General features: G+C 39.5%; 3 protein-coding genes across 4 annotated transcripts; 2 read left to right on the top strand and 1 right to left on the bottom strand.

Moving 5' to 3' along the window:
* Positions 1-692: 692 nt before the first annotated feature.
* LOC141612783 (leucine-rich repeat receptor-like serine/threonine/tyrosine-protein kinase SOBIR1) lies at positions 693-2,887 on the top strand. Its single transcript, XM_074431537.1, has one exon. The coding sequence runs from the start codon at positions 866-868 to the stop codon at positions 2,780-2,782; it is 1,917 nt and encodes a 638-aa protein (XP_074287638.1). The 5' UTR covers positions 693-865; the 3' UTR covers positions 2,783-2,887.
* A 6,189-nt stretch (positions 2,888-9,076) lies between these two features.
* Positions 9,077-20,258, bottom strand: LOC141612795 (protein MHF2 homolog). Of its 2 annotated transcripts, none has more exons than XM_074431549.1 (7): positions 20,118-20,258; positions 19,955-20,003; positions 19,784-19,824; positions 18,783-18,822; positions 17,504-17,557; positions 17,318-17,422; positions 9,077-9,325 (listed from the first exon to the last, which is right to left on the bottom strand). In XM_074431549.1, exons 1-6 carry the CDS (start codon positions 20,136-20,138, stop codon positions 17,319-17,321), a joined length of 309 nt encoding a protein of 102 aa, XP_074287650.1. In that variant the 5' UTR covers positions 20,139-20,258; the 3' UTR covers positions 9,077-9,325; position 17,318. The 2 variants fall into 2 exon arrangements, with proteins under 2 accessions (XP_074287650.1, XP_074287656.1); XM_074431555.1 differs by having other exon boundaries at positions 9,135-9,325; positions 17,318-17,419; positions 20,118-20,244.
* LOC141612790 (leucine-rich repeat receptor-like serine/threonine/tyrosine-protein kinase SOBIR1) lies at positions 14,644-16,767 on the top strand. Its single transcript, XM_074431545.1, has one exon. The coding sequence runs from the start codon at positions 14,745-14,747 to the stop codon at positions 16,635-16,637; it is 1,893 nt and encodes a 630-aa protein (XP_074287646.1). The 5' UTR covers positions 14,644-14,744; the 3' UTR covers positions 16,638-16,767.
* Positions 20,259-20,563: the final 305 nt, after the last annotated feature.

The raw sequence follows: 20,563 nt of genomic DNA on the forward strand, positions 1-20,563 counted from the left end.
TTTGGCACAGAGACCCGGAAAATAGGATGGGGGCAATTATTAGATAACAAGTAAACCAAATTGACTGTGAATGATCAAATTGCTCAACAAATTCAATCATAAAATAAAAAGAATAACAATTGACGGAGACACCTTAAAATGAAATAGAACAACAAATGACCAAGACGGAGGAAGTATGTTTTGTTTCATACTTGAACCCGTCTTAGTATTATCCACTAGCTAGCTAGTTTACCTAAGACAACAATCTCTGTTTTAATGGTAAAATGTCCCACTGTTGAGTACCACTCGGATGATAATAAGACAAACCTTTTGCTATTACCTTGGTAATAGTAAAATAAACTTTTTGTGATTACCTAAACAACTACTCTTATCATATGATACATACATATTTACATTCATTTTTGCATTAAAATATATATTATCGTCTTAAATAAAAATTTGTTGCTCTCCTCCATCCCATCGACTCTAGATACCGTGTATAATTAAGAGGATCTTACAAAGTCAACCAAGTCAATAACCCAAATGACACGGCCAAAAACGGTAGCTGCCATGAACAAGAGGTATTTGTTGTTTATTTCTTTATTCTCTTTCAAAGACTCAAAGTGTAGGGACTGAAGTGTCATCAAAATTCCACAACCCATATAACACGAAAAAAAAAAAAAAAAAAAATTGCAGTCAACCAATAAAATTCAAAGTCAAGTTCAAGAGTTCATAATAGAGGGTCCCCATAGAGTAAGGGATTTCCACAAAACAGTCTATATAAGTTGATCAAATCAGGTCCAAAATTGCAGATCAAAAAATCCACACAAAAAAAATTATTCATTTTTGTAGCAAACCAGCAATCTAACTGCTGGTTTCTGCAACAATGGAGCTTAAGTATATCAATTTACAATTCTCGTTATTCATACTCGCTTCTTTCGTGTTTCTAGCTCATGCTAAACTCTATCTCGGCAAGTCCGAGTATACTGCCTTCATGATTGTGCAGACAGACTTGGGTATTAATAATTACCACCCTTCTTTCACAACAACACCATGCAACTCTCCTGCACTTTCTTGTGAACGGAGAGTTGCAAACTACACTTCGGTTTTAAAAATTACTCGTATTGAGTATGATTCTGAGAAGCTTGACGGTTTTATTTCCCCGGTGATCAGTCAACTCTCGGAGCTTAGAGAGTTGACTCTCACCAACAACCATGTTGGTGAACGGCTGCCACAACAAATTGTTGACTGCCAGAAACTTGAAATTCTCGTTCTTCGGAACAATCATTTTTCAGGGAATGTTCCATCTGACCTGTCAAAACTCGTACGTCTACGAGTTCTTGACCTGGCAGCTAATAGATTTACTGGGGACTTGGAATTTCTAAAGTATTTCCCAAATTTAGAGAAGCTTTCACTAGCTGATAACCTCTTTGCTGGGAAGATCCCGGCGTCAGTGAGGTCATTTCGGAATCTACAATCTTTTGACATTTCCGGGAATGAATATATTCAAGGATCAGTTCCAGTTCTGCACGGTGTAGAATATATATCATCGGAACTGCCAAGGAAGAGCAAACTTCCTAGAAGATACGCGCTTGCTCTAAATTCTACAAGGAACAATCACAATTCTTCTAGGGCTGCTAGGGGTCCTGCACAAGCTCCTTCGCCATCAGCACCGATACACGAGCACCATGAAAGCAAGGTGAAGAAGATAGTGGCATGGGTACTAGGGTTCCTAGGTGGAGGAATTGTTGGGGGTATTTTCGGGATGATCTTTTCGGTCATTGTAAAGGTGCTCTTGGCTCTTATCCGTGGAAGACTTAAACATTCGAGTATATCAACTTTCAGCCCACTGATTAAGAAAGCAGAGGACCTTGCTTTCTTAGAAAAAGACGATGGTTTGGCAGGTTTGGAAGTAATAGGGAAAGGAGGATGCGGAGAAGTATATAAAGCGGAGTTGCCAGGGAGCAATGGGAAGATAATTGCTATAAAGAAGATAAATCAATCACTAAAGGAAGGTGAGGAGCTCAATGACGAAGACAGTAAGGTGCTACACAAGAAATTGCGTCAAATTCGATCAGAGATCAAAACTGTTGGTAGAATCCGCCATCGCAATTTGCTCCCTGTCCTTGCTCATGTATCACGAACTGATTGTCATTATCTTGTTTATGAGTACATGAAAAATGGTAGTTTGCAAGACATAATGGTACAAGTTGCTGAAGGGAACAGAGAATTTGACTGGCTAAGTCGATTTAGAGTAGCAGTTGGAGTAGCTACTGGAATTGAATATCTCCACATGGAAAATAACCCACGGATCATTCATAGAGATCTAAAACCCGCCAATATACTTCTTGATGACGACATGGAGGCTCGAATTGCAGATTTTGGGCTTGCTAAGGAAATGCCCATTGAGAACACCCACATGTCCGCGTCAAATGTAGCAGGGACGGTTGGGTATATAGCACCGGAATACTATCGAACTTGCAAATTTACGGACAAATGTGATATATTCAGCCTTGGGGTAATTCTAGGAAGTTTGGTGATGGGAAAGCTACCCGGTGATCAGTTTTTCCAGGAAACAGAGGAAATGAGCTTGATAAAATGGATGAGGAAAATCATATCTTCAGAATATCCTAAGAGAGCACTAGATCCTAAGCTAATGGGAAATGGATATGAAGAGCAAATGCTCCAGGTTCTGAAAATTGCTTGCCTTTGCACTCGTGATGACCCTAAACAGAGGCCTGATAGTAAGAACGTCAGGTGTATGTTGTCTCAAATTAATCATTTAAACCTGTTTACAGCCTAAATAATTGTAATATAGTGGATGTATAATATGTTATGCTTAATCTGAAAAATGTAAGCAAAGAAAGTGTTATATACTAAAGCATTACTTGCTTTTGTTAATTTGATATACCCTGGATTTAGATGTCTGTCAACTCGAGTACAGGCAGGTGAACATAAGGTCGTAAGCCCCACATAAAACAGCAAACAATTCATTAAATAGCACATAGGTATGAGTATAGGACATAATGAGTTACCGACTGCAGTACCTCAAAAGTTTAGCAGTAACTGAGGCAGAATTCTTTTCGAATGAGTTCCCTCAATTTGAGCAGGACCCTCTGCTTCAGCGATGATGGCTGCCCTTTGAATTGCTTCTGCTTCGACAAAATGGTTGAAAATATATATATTTCAAATACAAGAAGTAAGTTAAAATGATAGAAGTAGAAACTAAAGAAAGTCCAAGCTCCGCGAACCTGTGATGAAAACTCTGAGGACTTCACAGCTCACTTTTACAGCAGTTGAATTAGCTGTAGCAAAATATGAAAAGCGAAACCAAGATCAACTTCGGGACAGTGCTTGTATCCACTCGTTCAGACAAGTTACAAAAAACTAACCAACCAGCATATTAGATCACAAATAAGACTACAAGTCAGATGAAGAACTAACTTTACAATGAAAGGAACTTTGTGCACACTTGTTGCAGTGTTCATAAACCAGCACTCTTTGTTACCTGAAACATATATGCGTACAGCCACAACAGCAGCAGCAATTCTGCAACAACAATTACCCTAATGTCTAAAAGGCCTGCGCCTACGGCAGGATTACATGTTGTAGTGTCAGGGTATCACCCCAAATGAGAGGGAAACCGAGTACTAAAACAGTATGATATTTGTAGAGAGATAAAGATTGAAGAAGAAGATTTGTATTATTTGATGAATGAGTATTACAAGAAATGACTCTTCTATTTATAGTGAAAGTAGTTACAATTTAACTAACTTTGACAGCCTGTAACAAACTTCTAACAGCCTGTAACTAATTTTGACAACCTGTAACTAACTGCTAACAACTTTCTTTACACGTTTTCCTGATGATGCATTGTTCCTGCATCATTCCTACCCCCTTAAGATTGACTTGGCCTCAAGTCGAAAGATCAAAGGTGGGATATTTAAGCTCAAATTCTTCAGCAAATTCCCAGGTGCTGTCATCTTCAGGTATTCCCTCCCATTGAATCAGATATTGCACTTTGGCCATATTATGATGTTTGATCCTAACTTCCGCCATTAAAACACTTCTCAATTCTGGCTAAAACACGCAAAACTACCATGGAGACTCAACTAAAATCATTGGAACAACGATTGAATGAGCAGAATCAGCGCATTATAGAACAAGGAAAGACAATGGAAGCTCAGATGTCGCAATTGATGACACTGTTTCAAGAACGTCTTCAATCTGACATTAATTCAGGCAGTGTTGTTCATCCTACTTCTTCCATTTCCACTACTCCAAGACAATTAGGGTTTATTCCTAAAATTGAATTTCCTTTTTTTTCTGGGGAGAATGCGCGTGGTTGGGTACAAAAGTGTGAGAAATACTTCAATCTTTGCAGAATACCAGAGGAACAAAAGGTTGATTTGGCTGGTATCCATTTGTCTGGGAAAGCATCTGACTGGTTCAATAAATATACAGCTGCAAGGGTAAATACTTCTTGGTCTACTTTTGTCATTGACCTTTGTGCTAGATTTCCAGATTCTATTGGTGATAGTGTAGTTGAAAAATTCAATAAACTACTACAAACCACAACTTTAAATGACTACCTTGATGAGTTTGAACATCTGAAATCTCTCATGATTCAGAAAAACCCTTTACTACCTGATGTGTACTTTCTTGATAGCTCTATTGGAGGTTTAAAACCTGGAATTAAGCCTTTTGTCAAGGCCTTTAAACCCTCTACTGTTTCACAAGCTGTTGAGTTTGCTAGATTACAAGAAGAGAGTATAGAAGCAAATAAGACAGTTAATAGGTTTAATGGGGGGTCTAGACCTGCTGTTTCTGGGTTCCAGAATAAACCTCCCTTACTTCCTACACCACCTGCTTCTTCTGTGCCTCGATCAAATTCAGTAGGGTTAAAGTCTACACCTCAGAGACATTTAACTATGGCTGAAAGGGCGGCAAAAATTGCCAAGGGGCTGTGTTATTTCTATGACAAACCATATTCTAAAGAGCACAAGTGTAGTTTTAAACAACCTCAATTGTTTACAATTTTAATCCATGGTGATGATGATAGTGATTATGATGGTCCTGTTGAGGACACTTCAGGAGAGGAGGAGGATACAATTGGGGTAGACACTTTGGAACCCTATATTTCTATCAATGCCCTTAGTGGAAATCAATCTTTTCAAACCATGAGGGTCACGGGTTATGTTGGGAAAAAGCCTTTACACATTTTAATTGACTCAGGGAGTACACATAATTTCATTGATTTAGAGTTGGCCAAGAAGCTTAATCTGGAAGTTAGTGCCATAAGCCCACAAGCTGTCACAGTTGCTGATGGGAATCACTTAGCTTGCCAAAGTGTGTGCCATAATTTTCAATGGAAATTACCAAACACTGACTTTATGTGTGAGGCTTTGTTAATTCCTTTGGGGAGTTGTGATATGGTTTTAGGTGTGTAATGGCTACGGACTTTGGGAACTGTCAAATGGAATTTTAGCAAACTATGGATGTCATTTGAAATTAAGGGCATTAAACATGTTTTGAGGGGCATTCCAACTAAGGTTGCTAAAGGTGCTACCACAACCACACCTAAATTACTCTGTAATGCCATTCATCTCTTCTATATGAAAGTGGAAGACCAAAATTTGCAAGGTTTAAGTCCTCTAAATTGTGTACCAGGACCCACTATACCTGCACCCATTTCCGATCTTTTAAAAGACTATTCTGCCTTATTTGAGGAACCAACGTCCCTCCCTCCTTCAAGAGGAATATTGGACCATAGAATTCCTTTAGAAAATGGGGCTAACCCTGTGAGTATTAGGCTTTATAGGTATGCCTTGAAACAGAGAGATAATTGAGAAATTAATTCAAGACATGCTTAACAGTGGCATAATCCAGAATAGTTGTAGTCCTTTTGCATCCCTTGTTGTATTAGTTGGGAAGAAGGATGGCTCTTGGAGGTTGTGTGTTGACTATAGGGAGTTGAATAAGAAAACCATTAAAGATAAATTCCCAATTCCTGTGGTGGATGAGCTAATTGATGAGTTAGCTGGGGCTACCACTTTTAGCAAGTTAGACTTGAGAGCTGGTTATCATCAGTTGAGAATGACAAAAGAGGATGTTTATAAAACAATCTTCAAAACACATTCAGGGCATTATGAATTCTTAGTCATGCCTTTTGGATGAGTCAGGTTTTTAAGCCTTTATTGAGGAAATGTGTCTTAGTCTTTTTTGATGATATCTTAGTCTATAGTGACAGCCTAGCTAATCATCTTATTCACCTTAAGCTGGTATTTGAATTAATGACTCAACAACAAATGTTTGCCAAGCTAAGTAAGTGTGAGTTTGCCAGTGACAAGGTAGAATACCTAGGGCATTACATATCTGGTAAAGGTGTGGAAACGGATGCTAAGAAAATTGCTGCAGTACAAAATTGGCCTACCCCTAAGACAGTCAAACACTTAAGGAGTTTCCTAGGGCTGGCTGGGTACTACAGGAAGTTTGTGCAAGGATATGCTCAAATTGCTAACCCCTTGACAGTGTTATTGAAAAAAGAAGGGTTTCAGTGGTCTAAAGAAGCAGACTTAGCCTTTCAAGTATTGAAACAAGCCCTGGTAACAGCTCCTAAATTGTCAGTTCCTGACTTCTCAAAACAGTTTGTGGTAGAAACTGATGCATCTCATACAGGGATTGGTGCAGTCTTAATGCAGGATGACCACCCCTTAGCCTTTATCAGTAAGAGTTTGGGACCAAAATGGCAAAATTTATCCGTCTATGAGAAAGAACTGCTAGCCTTGGTAACAGCAGTTCAAAAGTGGGAGCAATACCTTTCTAATGCTCATTTTATTGTTAAGATTGATAAAAAAAGCCTTAAGTGGTTACTTCAACAAAAGATTTCTACACCCTTCCAACAATTTTGGCTTTCAAAGTTGATGGGATTTGACTATGAGATACAATACAGGCGTGGAAAAGAGAATTTGGCTGCAGATGCTTTGTCAAGAGTTCAAGGGGCTGAGTTATTGTTTATGGCTCTATCCGTTATCAACTCTGACTTAAAAGAAAGAATTCAAGCCAGTTATACAGTGGATAACTACTTCAATGAAATACTTCTCAAGTTACAGCAGGGAGAGGACTGTTATCCTTACACATTGAAGGATGGTTTAATTAGGAGACATAATAAAATTGTTTTAACTGGCAATGAAGAAATCCATTCTCTCATCCTAGAATGGTTACATACTTCTCATCAGGGAGGCCATTCAGGTAGAGATGCAATTATAAAAAGAGTGAAGTTTCTTTTTTATTGGAAGGGCCAAAATAAGTTAATAAACCAATATATTAGAAACTGTAACATTTGCCAAGCCAACAAAAATGAATCTGTGGCAAGCCCTGGTCTATTACAGCCTCTTCCCATTCCCGAAGAAGTGTGGGTGGATATCTCTATGGATTTCATCTCAGGACTACCCAAATCTCATGGGAAGGATGTTATATTTGTGGTGGTTGACAGGTTGAGCAAAATGGCTCATTTTATGGCTTTATCTCATCCCTATTCAGCCAAGACATTGGCCCAAGGATATTTGGATAATGTTTTCAAACTCCATGGCTGGCCTAGGAGTATTGTCAGTGACAGAGATGCTCTCTTTCTCAGTGCATTTTGGAAGGCCTTATTTACTCTACAAGGCACTGACCTGAAGTTATCTTCTGCTTACCACCCACAAACTGACGGACAAACTGAGGTGGTTAACATATGTTTAGAAGGATATTTGCGCTGTATGTGTGGAGAGAAACCAAAGGATTGGAAATGGTGGTATAACACCAATTACCACACTACTACACAGCATACTCCTTATGAGATTGTCTACAATCAACCTCCACCATTGCATTTACCCTATCTTCCTGTTAAGATGCTCAGAGAATTCCTGGCAACTGCCCAATGCAGGATGAAGAATTTAGCTCACAGTAATAGAAGTGAGAGGTCATTTCATATTGGTGACTGGGTCTGGCTTAAGTTACAGCCTTATAGGCAGATGTCAGTAGAATCTACTTCTCGAACCAATCATAAATTGTCTGCAAAATATTTTGGCCCATTCCAGGTGGAAGCAATTATAGGCAAGGTTGCTTATAAGCTCAAGTTACCTCCTGAAGTTCAGATTCATAATGTGTTCCATGTGAGTCAATTGAAGATTTTTAAGGGGGCATTACCTAACAAACCTCATATACCTCATTGGTTGAAGGGGAGGTCAGTAGATCAAGTCTTAACTCCTCATGCTATTCTGGCTAGGAGGGTGGTCAAACATCAGAATATGGCCAAAGTGCAATATCTGATTCAATGGGAGGGAATACCTGAAGATGACAGCACCTGGGAATTTGCTGAAGAATTTGAGCTTAAATATCCCGCCTTTGATCTTTCGACTTGAGGCCAAGTCAATCTTAAGGGGGAAGGAATGATGCAGGAACAATGCATCATCAGGAAAACATGTAAAGAAAGTTGTTAGCAGTTAGTTACAGGTTGTCAAAATTAGTTACAGGCTGTTAGAAGTTTGTTACAGGCTGTTAGAAGTTTGTTACAGGCTGTCAAAGTTAGTTACATTGTAACTACTTTCACTATAAATAGAAGAGTCATTTCTTGTAATACTCATTCATCAATTAATACAAATCTTCTTCTTCAATCTTTATCTCTCTACAAATATCATACTGTTTTAGTACTCGGTTTCCCTCTCAGGGTGATACCATGACACTACAACATTACATGTATGTAGCCTTGGCCCTAAGTTGACTAACTTGACTTGGCATAGAGAAATTGTTCAGGATTACATGTAAATATCGTTTCAACATAAAGTGAGGACAACTTGAAATCCAATTCTAAAGGCCATCGTAGAAGTCATCTGACAGTTTAACCAGTCCGCTTGAATAAGACTAAGTTCAGTGGGAACTAAATCCGGAGTATCTGTTCTATTTTCACTCCCAGAGTCCCAGTACTAGTACTAAATCCGAATCCGGATTATCTGTTCTATTTTCAATTTTATTCTAAAAAATGATCATTTCTTACGCTTCTCATCTTCTGATATCACAATGATAAATCTAGAAGCCAATTTCACGGCAACCAGCGTGAAAGGTAAACTCGTCATTTCATAACCTTTTTACTGCCAAGTAGCTTCTGTAAGTCATGAGGCAAGTATGTAGTTATAAGCAAATTCAAGTGCCATACCCACACAATACAAAAAATGTACAAGTATATATTTTACAAATAGGGACAAGAAATTCCATCTGCATTCTGCAGTATCAGATTGTTGATAAGCTAAGTCAATAGGTGTGTAGCCCATGTTTGCCCGACTTTTTTTAATGTCCCAGCTCCACCCTGAGACAAGCAAAATTTAAGGTACGTTAACTTCAACATATGTATTACGGAGTATGCCTTCGGCGACAATTATTGTTAGGAAGAGCATAAAACTACAAAATTACGAACACCTCCTTAGAGCCTAAACCATATTTACTATTTTCTGCAATAAACAAAAACAGTCAAATACATTGGGTAACAAAGTGCAGCCTATTAACCATATCAACTCAACTAAGGAAAAGATTATTCCTCATGATCCTGCCTTATTCTCCAAGACAAAGATTAAGTAAATATTGTACCTTTGGAAAGTGTATATTTCTTATATCTCTAGAATTAGGTCAAGTTCTCCTCTTTGTAATACATATAAATACATGTATCGATCCTTCGTAAATAATACATTCGATTAACAATCAAACCTAAGTCTTATATGGTATCTAAAGGCCATCGATCCAACCTCCTTCTTCGTCCACGCCGAGCAACATTCAAACGCTCCACCACCTTACCTTCCGCCATCACCATGACTGCACCACACACCGACACCAATGTTCCCAACCCACACGAAAACACCAAACCCTTAACCTCTCTCAACCTCAACCATTGTGTCAAATTGAACCCTTTTAACTACACCGCTTGGCGCTTTCAACTACTCAATATCCTCTTCGACTTTAGTCTCCTTGGCTTTGTCGATGGAACCGAATCTCCACCACCACCAACAATTACCACTGCCGACAAAAAAGACCAACCCAACCCGGCCTACTTGACTTGGCTTAAGCAAGATGGTCTAATCCTTGGTGCCCTCATGGGTACCCTCACCTCTGCCATCCAACCCTTAATTGTTCGCGCCAAAACCGCACGTGAGGCATGGGACCTCCTTGCCCAAACATACGCTAACCCCTCGAGAGCTCACATAATGCAATTAAAACAACGCTTTGATTCTCTCGCGAAAACAACCGATCAAACCATCTCTGAATACATGAATTCTATCAAAATTTGTGTCGACCAACTAGCACTCATGGGTAAAACCATCGACCCTGAGGACGTGATTGCACAAGTACTTAAAGGTCTCGATTACGAGTCCTACAAACCTGTCATAACCACTGTCCGAGCTCGAGACACACCAATTACCTTCGAGGCTCTTCACGAAAAACTCCTCCAACATGAGATTCTAATGAAACATGAACCCACCTCGAATCACTTTGCTCCATCCGCCAACCCCGCCTATCGCCACAACCAACCCTACACCCGTGGCCAGCAGCGTCCCAACACCACACCCTCCTACTCTTATAACACCAACCAACCCAACCCACCAATACTGCTGCCCCTCGCCCTTTTAAGGGCCGATGTCAATGGTGTCGCGAAACAGGTCATGTAATCTCTAACTGCCCTCTCTTTCGCAAGCTATTCCCAAACCTCGTGTTTCCTGAACCCGCCTATCGCCAACCCCAAAACCAGCATCATGCTCATCTCGCCAACTATGGCAACCCCCACCCTAACCAAAATTTTCTACTCGACAGTGGTGCCTCCCATCACCTTACCCATGACCTCGACACCTTGGCCTTTCATTCACCTTATGACGGCCTCGATGACTTAGTTATTGGTGACGGCTCCACTCTCAATATTGCTAATAGAGGTTCATTTACTCTTCATAATCTCAATTTTTACAATGTTCTTCATGTGCCAAAAATCTCGCGCAACATTATTTCAATTTCCAAATTATGCAACGACAATAATGCTTATGTTGTATTTACCCACAATTCGTTTTTTTGTTAAGGACCTGCAAACCGGGAAGCTTCTTCTTCAGGGCCGAGCAAGTCAGGGGACGTATGAATGGTGCCCCCCCCCCCCCCCCAACCCGTGAATCTCGCGGCTATCAAAAAAGGAACCACGCAAAAATCGTGGCATCATAAGTTAGGGCATCCCTCAAACGATGTACTCAAACTTATCAATAAAAATTTATTTTCGCAAACGAATGATTTAGATTACTATCATGCTTGTTGTATTTCGAAGAGCAAGAAATTGCCATTCAACGCTTCAACACTCACGTCGAATGCACCGTTGGACCTATTATTTTCTGACCTATGGACTAGTCCAATTCCATCTCGCGACCACTACAAATATTACGTCATCTTTGTAGACCATTATACAAAATATGTATGGCTATATCCATTAAAACGAAAATCCGAAACTACGCAAGTGTTCAACCAATTCAAGGCCCTCGTTGAAAAATATCCGAAACTACGCAAGTGTTCAACCATACGTCGCTTCTTCTCAGACAATGGCGGCGAATATATCAAATTAAATCACTCACTTCTAAATGACGGCATATCACACCTCACCACCCCACCCCATACCCCAGAACATAATGGCTATGCCGAAAGACGACATCGTCACATTGTCGAAACCGGCCTTGCCTTGCTACATCACGCGGCCCTACCCATATCCTATTGGCGTTTGCATTTAGCACGGCAGTTTATCTCATCAATCGTCTACCAACCAAAACCCTACAAGGAGACTCACCATTCTTCAAATTACACAACCTAAAACCCGACTACAATAAACTACGCAATTTCGGTTGTCTTTGTTACCCGTGGCTTCGACCTTACACCAAACACAAGCTCGAAGATCGCTCCATACCTTGCATATTCATTGGCTATTCGACAACCCAAAGTGCCTATCACTGTCTAGACCCCAAAACCCATAGAATTTATACGTCTCGCCATGTGAAATTTATCGATGATGAATATCCACTTCGCAAAACCGACCCGTCTCCTTCACCTACAACTAAACTGGATGACTGGTGCTCGCTTCATATTCCTCTCCTTCCTCACCCCGACACTCCACCAACATCACCATCACTAACCACTATTCGCTCCTCCAAACCCGTCACTATTGTCTACACTAGGCGCACTCCTAGAAACTCCACACCTGCATCAAATCCAACCACAATTGCACACTCCACTCCCATTCCCGCACCCTCTTCTTCCGCTAACCCCACCACCTCGGCACAACCTTCAACTTCCGCTGCACCACCTACCATCGACCCATCCCCACCGACAAACACAACCTCCTCACAACCACCTGTTCGAACCATCACTACTCGCCTAGTGAACAATATTTGAAAACCCAACCCTCGCTATGCCAACAATCTCGCTCATGTTTCGACCCATGACCACCTTCCCAATACCGTCAAACAAGCTTTAATTCTTCCTCAATGGCGTCACGCCATGCAAGAAGAATTCAACGCTCTTGAACGAAACCAAACGTGGCATCTTGTCCCACGATCCTCGACCCAAAATGTCATCGGCTGCAAATGGGTTTTTCGAAATAAGTTCAACCCTGACGGGACTCTTAAGCAACATAAAGCCCGACTAGTTGCGAAGGGGTTTCATCAAAGACCCGACATTGATTATAGTGAAACCTTCAGTCCAGTAGTCAAGCCCACCAGAGTTCGTTTAATCTTAGCTATCGCTGTAACCAAATCTTGGTCTCTACGACAACTTGACGTCAATAACGCCTTTTTACAAGGTAATCTGACTGATAATGTTTTTATGACCCAACCACCTGGCTTTGTTGACCCAACGAAACCCGATCATGTCTGCAAATTAAGCAAAGCTATATACGGTTTAAAGCAAGCTCCTCGAGCTTGGTACAACGAGTTAAAATCGTTCCTTCTCACCTATGGTTTTCAACAATCACTATCTGACTCTTCCCTATTTACCTTACATTCTCCAACCTGCTGTATCTACATTTTAGTTTATGTTGACGATATTATCGTCACTGGACCCCATCCTAACCAATTACAAACCTTCATCGCTACATTATCCAACCGTTTTTCTATAAAGGACCTTGGTCCCCTCTCTTACTTTTTAGGCATCGAAGTTACTCCAAATTCGCTTGGATTGCATTTAAACCAATCAAAATACATTACAGATATTCTAGACAAATATCACATGTTAGAAGCAAAACCAAATTCTACCCCTATGGCTCTCGAACCTCGATTAAACCGTGAGGATCACAACCCCATTCACAACCAACCCGACTATCGTGCTATAGTCGGGAGTTTACAATATCTGTCACTAACCCGACCTCACATTGCCTTCACTGTAAATCGTCTTGCCCAGTTCCTCCATCATCCTACTATCACCCATTGGACTGCGCTCAAACGGCTTCTGCGCTACCTCCATGGAACCATTGACCTTGGCATTCAACTTTATCGCTCAACCCCACTTCGACTCCATGCATTCTCGCGATCGATCATGGTGGCGACAAAGACACCTCCCTATCAACCTCTGGCTACATTGTCTATCTTGGACGAAACCCCATTTCATGGTCCTCCAAGAAACAGAAAGGCGTTGCTCTTTCAACCACTGAGGCAGAGTTTCGCTCTGTCGCAACCGTCACAACCGAGCTCATTTGGCTACAAAACCTGCTGACTGAGCTTCACCTCAATGTCACGGCACCACCAGCAATTTTCTGTGACAATATCTCAGCCACTCTTTATGCTCGCAATCCAGTCTTTCACTCTCGCATGAAGCATATGGCCATTTCCTTCAACTTCGTCCGTGAACATATCGAGCTTGGTAGGATCCGCATTCAACACGTTGCAAGCAAAGATCAGCTAGCTGACGCTCTCACCAAGCCCCTGTCCCGAAGTCATTTTCAAGAATTACGTGGCAAGATTGGCCTCCTTCCTAGGACGTCCATCTTGAGGGGGCGTATTAACCATATCAACTCAACTAAGGAAAAGATTATTCCTCATGATCCTGCCTTATTCTCCAAGACAAAGATTAAGTAAATATTGTACCTTTGGAAAGTGTATATTTCTTATATCTCTAGAATTAGGTCAAGTTCTCCTCTTTGTAATACATATAAATACATGTATCGATCCTTCGTAAATAATACATTCGATTAACAATCAAACCTAAGTCTTATACAGCCTTCACCTTGATATTAATGCGGAAAAGGTTTCCAAGCAGAATTAACATTAACCCCGTCCCATTGACTCTAGCTACAATGTATATGCCTACTTTATTCGTTTATTAAACCATCAATTAATAATATGGAAAAACAAATAAAAGGATCTTACAAAGTCAACCAAGTCAATGACCCAGATTACACGGTGAAAGACGGTAGCTGCCATGAAACAGAGATATTTGTTTGTTTATTTCTTTATTCTCTTTCAAAGACTCAAGCTGAGGAGACTTGAGCATTACGAGTACAAAATTCCACAACCCATATTACACGAAAATCGCAGTCAACCAATGAAAATCAGAGTCATGTACAAGAGTTCATAATAGAGGGTCCCAATAGAGTAAAATTACCGCAAAACAGTATATAAAAGTTATCAAATCAAGTCCCAAATTGCAGATCCAAAAATTCACACAAAAAAATAATTCATTTTGGCAGTAAACCAGCAATCTAAGTGCTAGTTTCTGCAACAATGGAGCTTAAGTATAGCAATCTACAATTCTCATTATTCCTACTCGCTTCTTTCCTGTTTCTAGCTCATGCTAAACTCTATCTCGGCAAGGCCGAGTACACTGCTTACATGATCATCCAAACAGACTTGGGTATTGATAATTACCACCCTTCTTTCACAACAACACCATGCAACTCTCCTGCACTTGCTTGTGAACGGAGAGTTGCAAACTACACATCAGTCTTAAAAATTACTCGTATTGTTTACGATTCTGAGAAGCTTGAGGGGTTTCTCTCCCCGGTGATCAGTCAACTCTCGGAGCTTAGAGAGTTGACTCTCACCAACAACCATGTTGGTGAACAGCTGCCACAACAAATTGTTGACTGCCAGAAACTTGAGGTTCTCGTTCTTAGGAACAATCATTTTTCAGGGAATGTTCCATCTGACCTGTCAAAACTCGTACGTCTACGAGTTCTTGACCTGGCAGCTAATAGATTTACTGGGGACTTGGAATTTCTAAAGTATTTCCCAAATTTAGAGAAGCTTTCCCTGGCTGATAACCTCTTTGCTGGGAAGATCCCGGCGTCAGTGAGGTCATTTCGGAATCTACAATCTTTTGACATTTCCGGGAATGAATATATTCAAGGCTCGGTTCCACTTCTGCACGGCGTAGAATATATATCATCGGAATTGCCAAGGAAGAGTAAAATTCCAAGAAGATACGCGCTTGCTCTAAATTCTACAAGGAACAATCACAATTCTTCTAGGGCTGCTAGGGGTCCTGCACAAGCTCCTTCGCCATCAGCACCGATACACGAGCACCATGAAAGCAAGGCGAAGAAGATAGTGGCGTGGGTACTAGGGTTCCTAGCTGGAGGAATTATAGGGGGTATTTTCGGGATGATTTTTTCGGTCATTGTAAAGGTGCTCTTGGCTCTTATCCGTGGAAGAATTAAAAGTTCGGGTATATCAACTTTCAGTCCACTGATTAAGAAAGCAGAGGACCTTGCTTTCTTAGAGAAAGACGATGGTTTGGCCGGTTTGGAAGTAATAGGGAGAGGAGGATGTGGGGAAGTATACAAAACGGAGTTGCCAGGGAGCAATGGGAAGATAATTGCTATAAAGAAGATAAATCAATCACTAAAGGACGGTGAGGAGCTCAATGAAGAAGACAGTCGGATGCTAAACAAGAAATTGCGTCAGATTCGATCAGAGATCAAAACTGTTGGTAGAATCCGCCATCGCAATTTGCTCCCTGTCCTTGCTCATGTATCACGAGCTGATTGTCATTATCTTGTTTATGAGTACATGAAAAATGGTAGTTTGCAAGACATAATGGTACAAGTTGCTGAAGGGAACAGAGAATTTGACTGGCTAGGTCGATTTAAAGTAGCAGTTGGAGTAGCTACTGGAATTGAATATCTCCACATGGAAAATAACCCGCGGATCATTCACAGAGATCTAAAACCCCCTAATATACTTCTTGATGATGACATGGAGGCTCGAATTGCAGATTTTGGACTTGCAAAGGAAATGCCCATTGAGAACACACACATGTCCTCAAATATAGCAGGGACGTTTGGATATATAGCGCCTGAATACGTACAAACTCGCAGGTTTACAGACAAATGTGATATATTCAGCTTTGGGGTGATTCTAGGAAGTTTGGTGACAGGGAAGCTACCCAGTGATCAGTTTCTCCACGAAATGGAGATGAGCTTGATATTATGGATGAGGAAAATCATATCTTCAGAATATCCTAAGAGAGCACTAGATCCTAAGCTAATGGGAAATGGATATGAAGAGCAAATGCTCCAGGTTCTGAAAATTGCCTGCTTTTGCACTCTTGATGACCCTAAACAGAGGCCTGATAGTAAAGACGTCAGGTGTATGTTGTCTCAAATTAATCATTAAAATTTAAACCTATATGCAGTCCAAATAATTGCAATATGGTGGTGTATGATATGTGATGCTTAATCTAATAAAAATGTAAGCAAAGCAAGTATTATATATTAAAGCATGACATGCTTTTGTTAATTTGATATACCCTGGATTTCGATGTCTTACAACTCTAATACGGGCAGGTGAATATAAGCACCACATAAGACTGCAAATAATTCAACATTAAGGCCTTGTTCTTTTGGACGTGAAGTCACCCCTATAAGTTTAGTTTAGATCCTTTAAGTTCAATTCAGAAAAGTTCAGTTCCAATAATTTCAATACAGATCATATAAGTTCAGCTCAGTTCAGATCCAAAAAAGTTCAGATCTAACAAGTTCGGTTCAGATCCTAGAAGTTATGTTCAGAAAAGTTCATATCCTATAAATTCAGTTGAGAAAAGTTCAGATCCTACAAGCCCAGTTCAAATCATATAAGTTCAGTTCAGAGTCACTTTCCTTTTAAACAAATACTAACTCAACTTAATTTGATATAGCCGGATTTAGATGTCTGTCAACTCTAGTACGGGCAGGTGAACCGTGAACATAAGCACCACATAAGATTGATTGCAAATAATTCAGCATTAAATAGCACATAGGTATGACATAATGAGTTACTGACTTAACTACAGCCTAAAATTTTAATTACTGCAGTACCTTAAAAGTCTAGCAGTAACTGAGGCAGAATTCTTTCCAAATGAGTTCCCTCAATTTGAGTAAGGCCCTCTGCTTCAGCAACGGTGGCTGCCCTTTGAATTGCTTCTGTGTTAAAAAAGAGAAATATTTCAAAACAAGAAGAAAGTTAGAATGGCAGAAACTAAAGACAGTCCAAGCTCCGCAAACCTGTGATGAAAACTCTGAGGAGTTCACAGCTCACTTTCACAGCAGTTGAATTAGCTGTAGCAAAATATCAAAAAGAAAATCAACATCAATCGCAGGACTGTCCTAGCATGGTCTAGTTCAGACATAAGTCACAACAAACTAACAAACCAGCACAGTAGATCACAAATAAGACTACAAGTCAGTTGAAGAACTAACTTTACAATGAAAGAAACTTTGTGCGTAACTGTTGCTGTTAGAATCATGAAAATGGGTCTGGGCCTTACCCAAACGGAGGAGAGACGGACCACTTGACAAACACAAGGGAGGTTCCATCCTAAAACCAATTGGATAGCCCCCTTGATTTTATATAGTGGTACAATCTCTCTTCTCCAATCATAGTGGGACACTCACATGTGGGTTTTATATTCCGTTGGAGAAATCATAAACCATCACTGCTTTGGTACCAGTGACATATATGCATACAGCTAAATCAGCAGCAGTAGTGCAGCAACAATAATTACCCCAGTGTCTAGAAGGCTTGCGCTTATGGCAGGATTGTATGTATACAGCCTTACCTTTAAGTTGATTTGGTAAAGAGAAATTGTTTTTGGATCACCATATTTTATTCTAGTTGGTCCTCTCTAAGGCATTTTTACAATAATATATGTAAAATGGATCCAAAAACAAAAAAAATGGTTATAATAACTTAAAAAGAAAGTTATCAAAACCCAATCTACACAAATCTTGTGTAAGACCGCCTTACACGTAAGAATTTGTGATTTTGTTCTTATGTACAAGTATATATGAAGGGAGTGTACACGTAGAACATCATCCATAGCAGTGAATATTGTTTTCAACATAATGTGAGGACAACTAGAAATTGAATTCTAAAGGTCATCGAAGAAGTCATCCAACGGTTTGACCATTCAGCTTCAATGAGACCAAGTTCAGTGAGAACCAAAATATTCATTCCCACTAGTACTTAATCCAAAGTGTTGATTTTATTTTCAGTTTTGTTAAAAAAGGGTCGCTTCTCATATTCTGATATCACATAATGAAAAAAGTATGAGCTAATTTTACATTCTCAACCAGCATGCAAGGTAAACTGGTTGTTTCATAACGTCTTTACTTACCAATTAGCTTCCTTAAGTTATGAGACAAGTATATAGTTATAAGCAAATACAAGTGTCACATGGAAAAGAAAAAAAGCACGAGTTTGAACTTAACAAATAGCAACACGAAATTCCATCTCCATTCTCCACCATCAAAAAGTTGATAAGCTAAGTCAATAAGTGTGTACCCGATGTTGGCCGGACTTTTTTTAATGTCCCAGCTCCACCCTGAGACAGGCAAAAATTTAGGTACGTTAACTTCGACATATGTATTATTTCTTTGGTGATGATTATGGTTAAGAAGAACACACAACTATAAGATTACGAACACCTTCAGAGCCTAAAGCATATTTACTATTTTCTGCAATGAACAAAAACAGTCAAATACATTGGGTAACAAAGTGCAACCTTCACCTTAATATAATGCAGCGAAGGACTCCACACAGCATTAACATTATGCAAACTGATCTAATTGCTTCTAACATCGTCTAAAACTGAGCAGATTGCTACTAACTTGTCTGAGCGTAAATCACTATATCGGAATGTATCCCCCTAAAATTCAGAAAATCCATAATAAAGAATAAACCTGAATCTCCGTCACAAAATGATGAATCCTCCATTTCAAAAGTGCGTCATGATAATAATAATATAATACAATACAACATACAAGTAGGTTGTGTCAAAAAAAAATGCAACAAAACTTATATGCTATTGATCCTCATAGATCAAATTAGTTAAGTTTGTCACAAAATCAAAGGAATGGCCAATAAAGTTGAAACAGAACGTATGATCATAGGTTATAAGACTAATAAGTTATATCGCAAACATCAAAATCCAGTTCTAACAACTATCAACCAGTACAATTAGTTCTATTTCACGACAAAATCAAAGAGACGGACCAAACGAATTATCATAAGCTTATATAGAACTTAAAACACAAGCGTCAGAATGAAGCTTCAACAGCTACACATTAACATCGGAAAACGCACAATTCGAGTTGTAACCTAACAACAAGAACTAGTAAACGCAAATTAAGCATATCAATCCATAAAAAAATTTCATCTAAATTCACTAATGAAGTAACATAGAACAAATTACTGCAATTCAAACGATTTCGGAAAAACACAAAATCAAACAATTCCTCAGAAAAACCTAATTAAAAACAACTTTAAATGAAACAAAAATTAACCTCTAGATCACCGTTATCAATTCCTTCGTTTTTCTCTCTCTCTGCATCGATTAAACCATAATAATCATACAATTGCATGTAAAATAAACATAATATAATCATATTATACGAAAATAGAAGAGAGAGAGAGAGAGAGAGAGAGAGAGAGAGAGAGAGAGAGAGAGAGAGAACCGTATGCTTTTCGGCGCCATACGAGCTTGAAAATGGCGTGAATTAGGTCCTGAATTATAATTTTTCAAATTAACGATTAATTAGCGGAAACATCAAAATCAATCAATTGCATTAAGAATTTACAGATAGATAAGAGATAAGACGAAAGATGATAGTAACGTACTGGATCGAAGGTGTCCGCCATTGTTGAACAAGGTTGTGTTGTTACTTGTTAGTTCGTTTCTTTCTTCCAATTGAGAAAGGGGATATTGAACTCGAAATGGCGCTCCCGCTTTGTCAATTCGCCACGAAATTTTGTAGTCGTACGACTGTACGAGTATACTACAATCCCCTATTTACTAAATGAATAGGCTAATCTACGTTTTTTTCCGCCAAAAATATTATTTTTTAATTGGGCTTTTAATTTTACATTTTATATGGGCTAAGTCTAATATAAAAAATGATTCCCAAAAAATATTATGTATAACGTTCTATGCTACAGGCGGCGGATTTACCTATTGTCATGGAGTGTCCAAGGACACCACAAACAGTGAAAAAATTTGCAATAAATTATGGAAGTTGCAGGAGAGGACACCCTAAACTTGGTAGTAGGACACCAATCATACACTC

The sequence above is a fragment of the Silene latifolia genome, chromosome 1, assembly GCF_048544455.1.
Source record: "Silene latifolia isolate original U9 population chromosome 1, ASM4854445v1, whole genome shotgun sequence".
Classification (NCBI taxonomy): Eukaryota; Viridiplantae; Streptophyta; class Magnoliopsida; order Caryophyllales; family Caryophyllaceae; genus Silene; species Silene latifolia.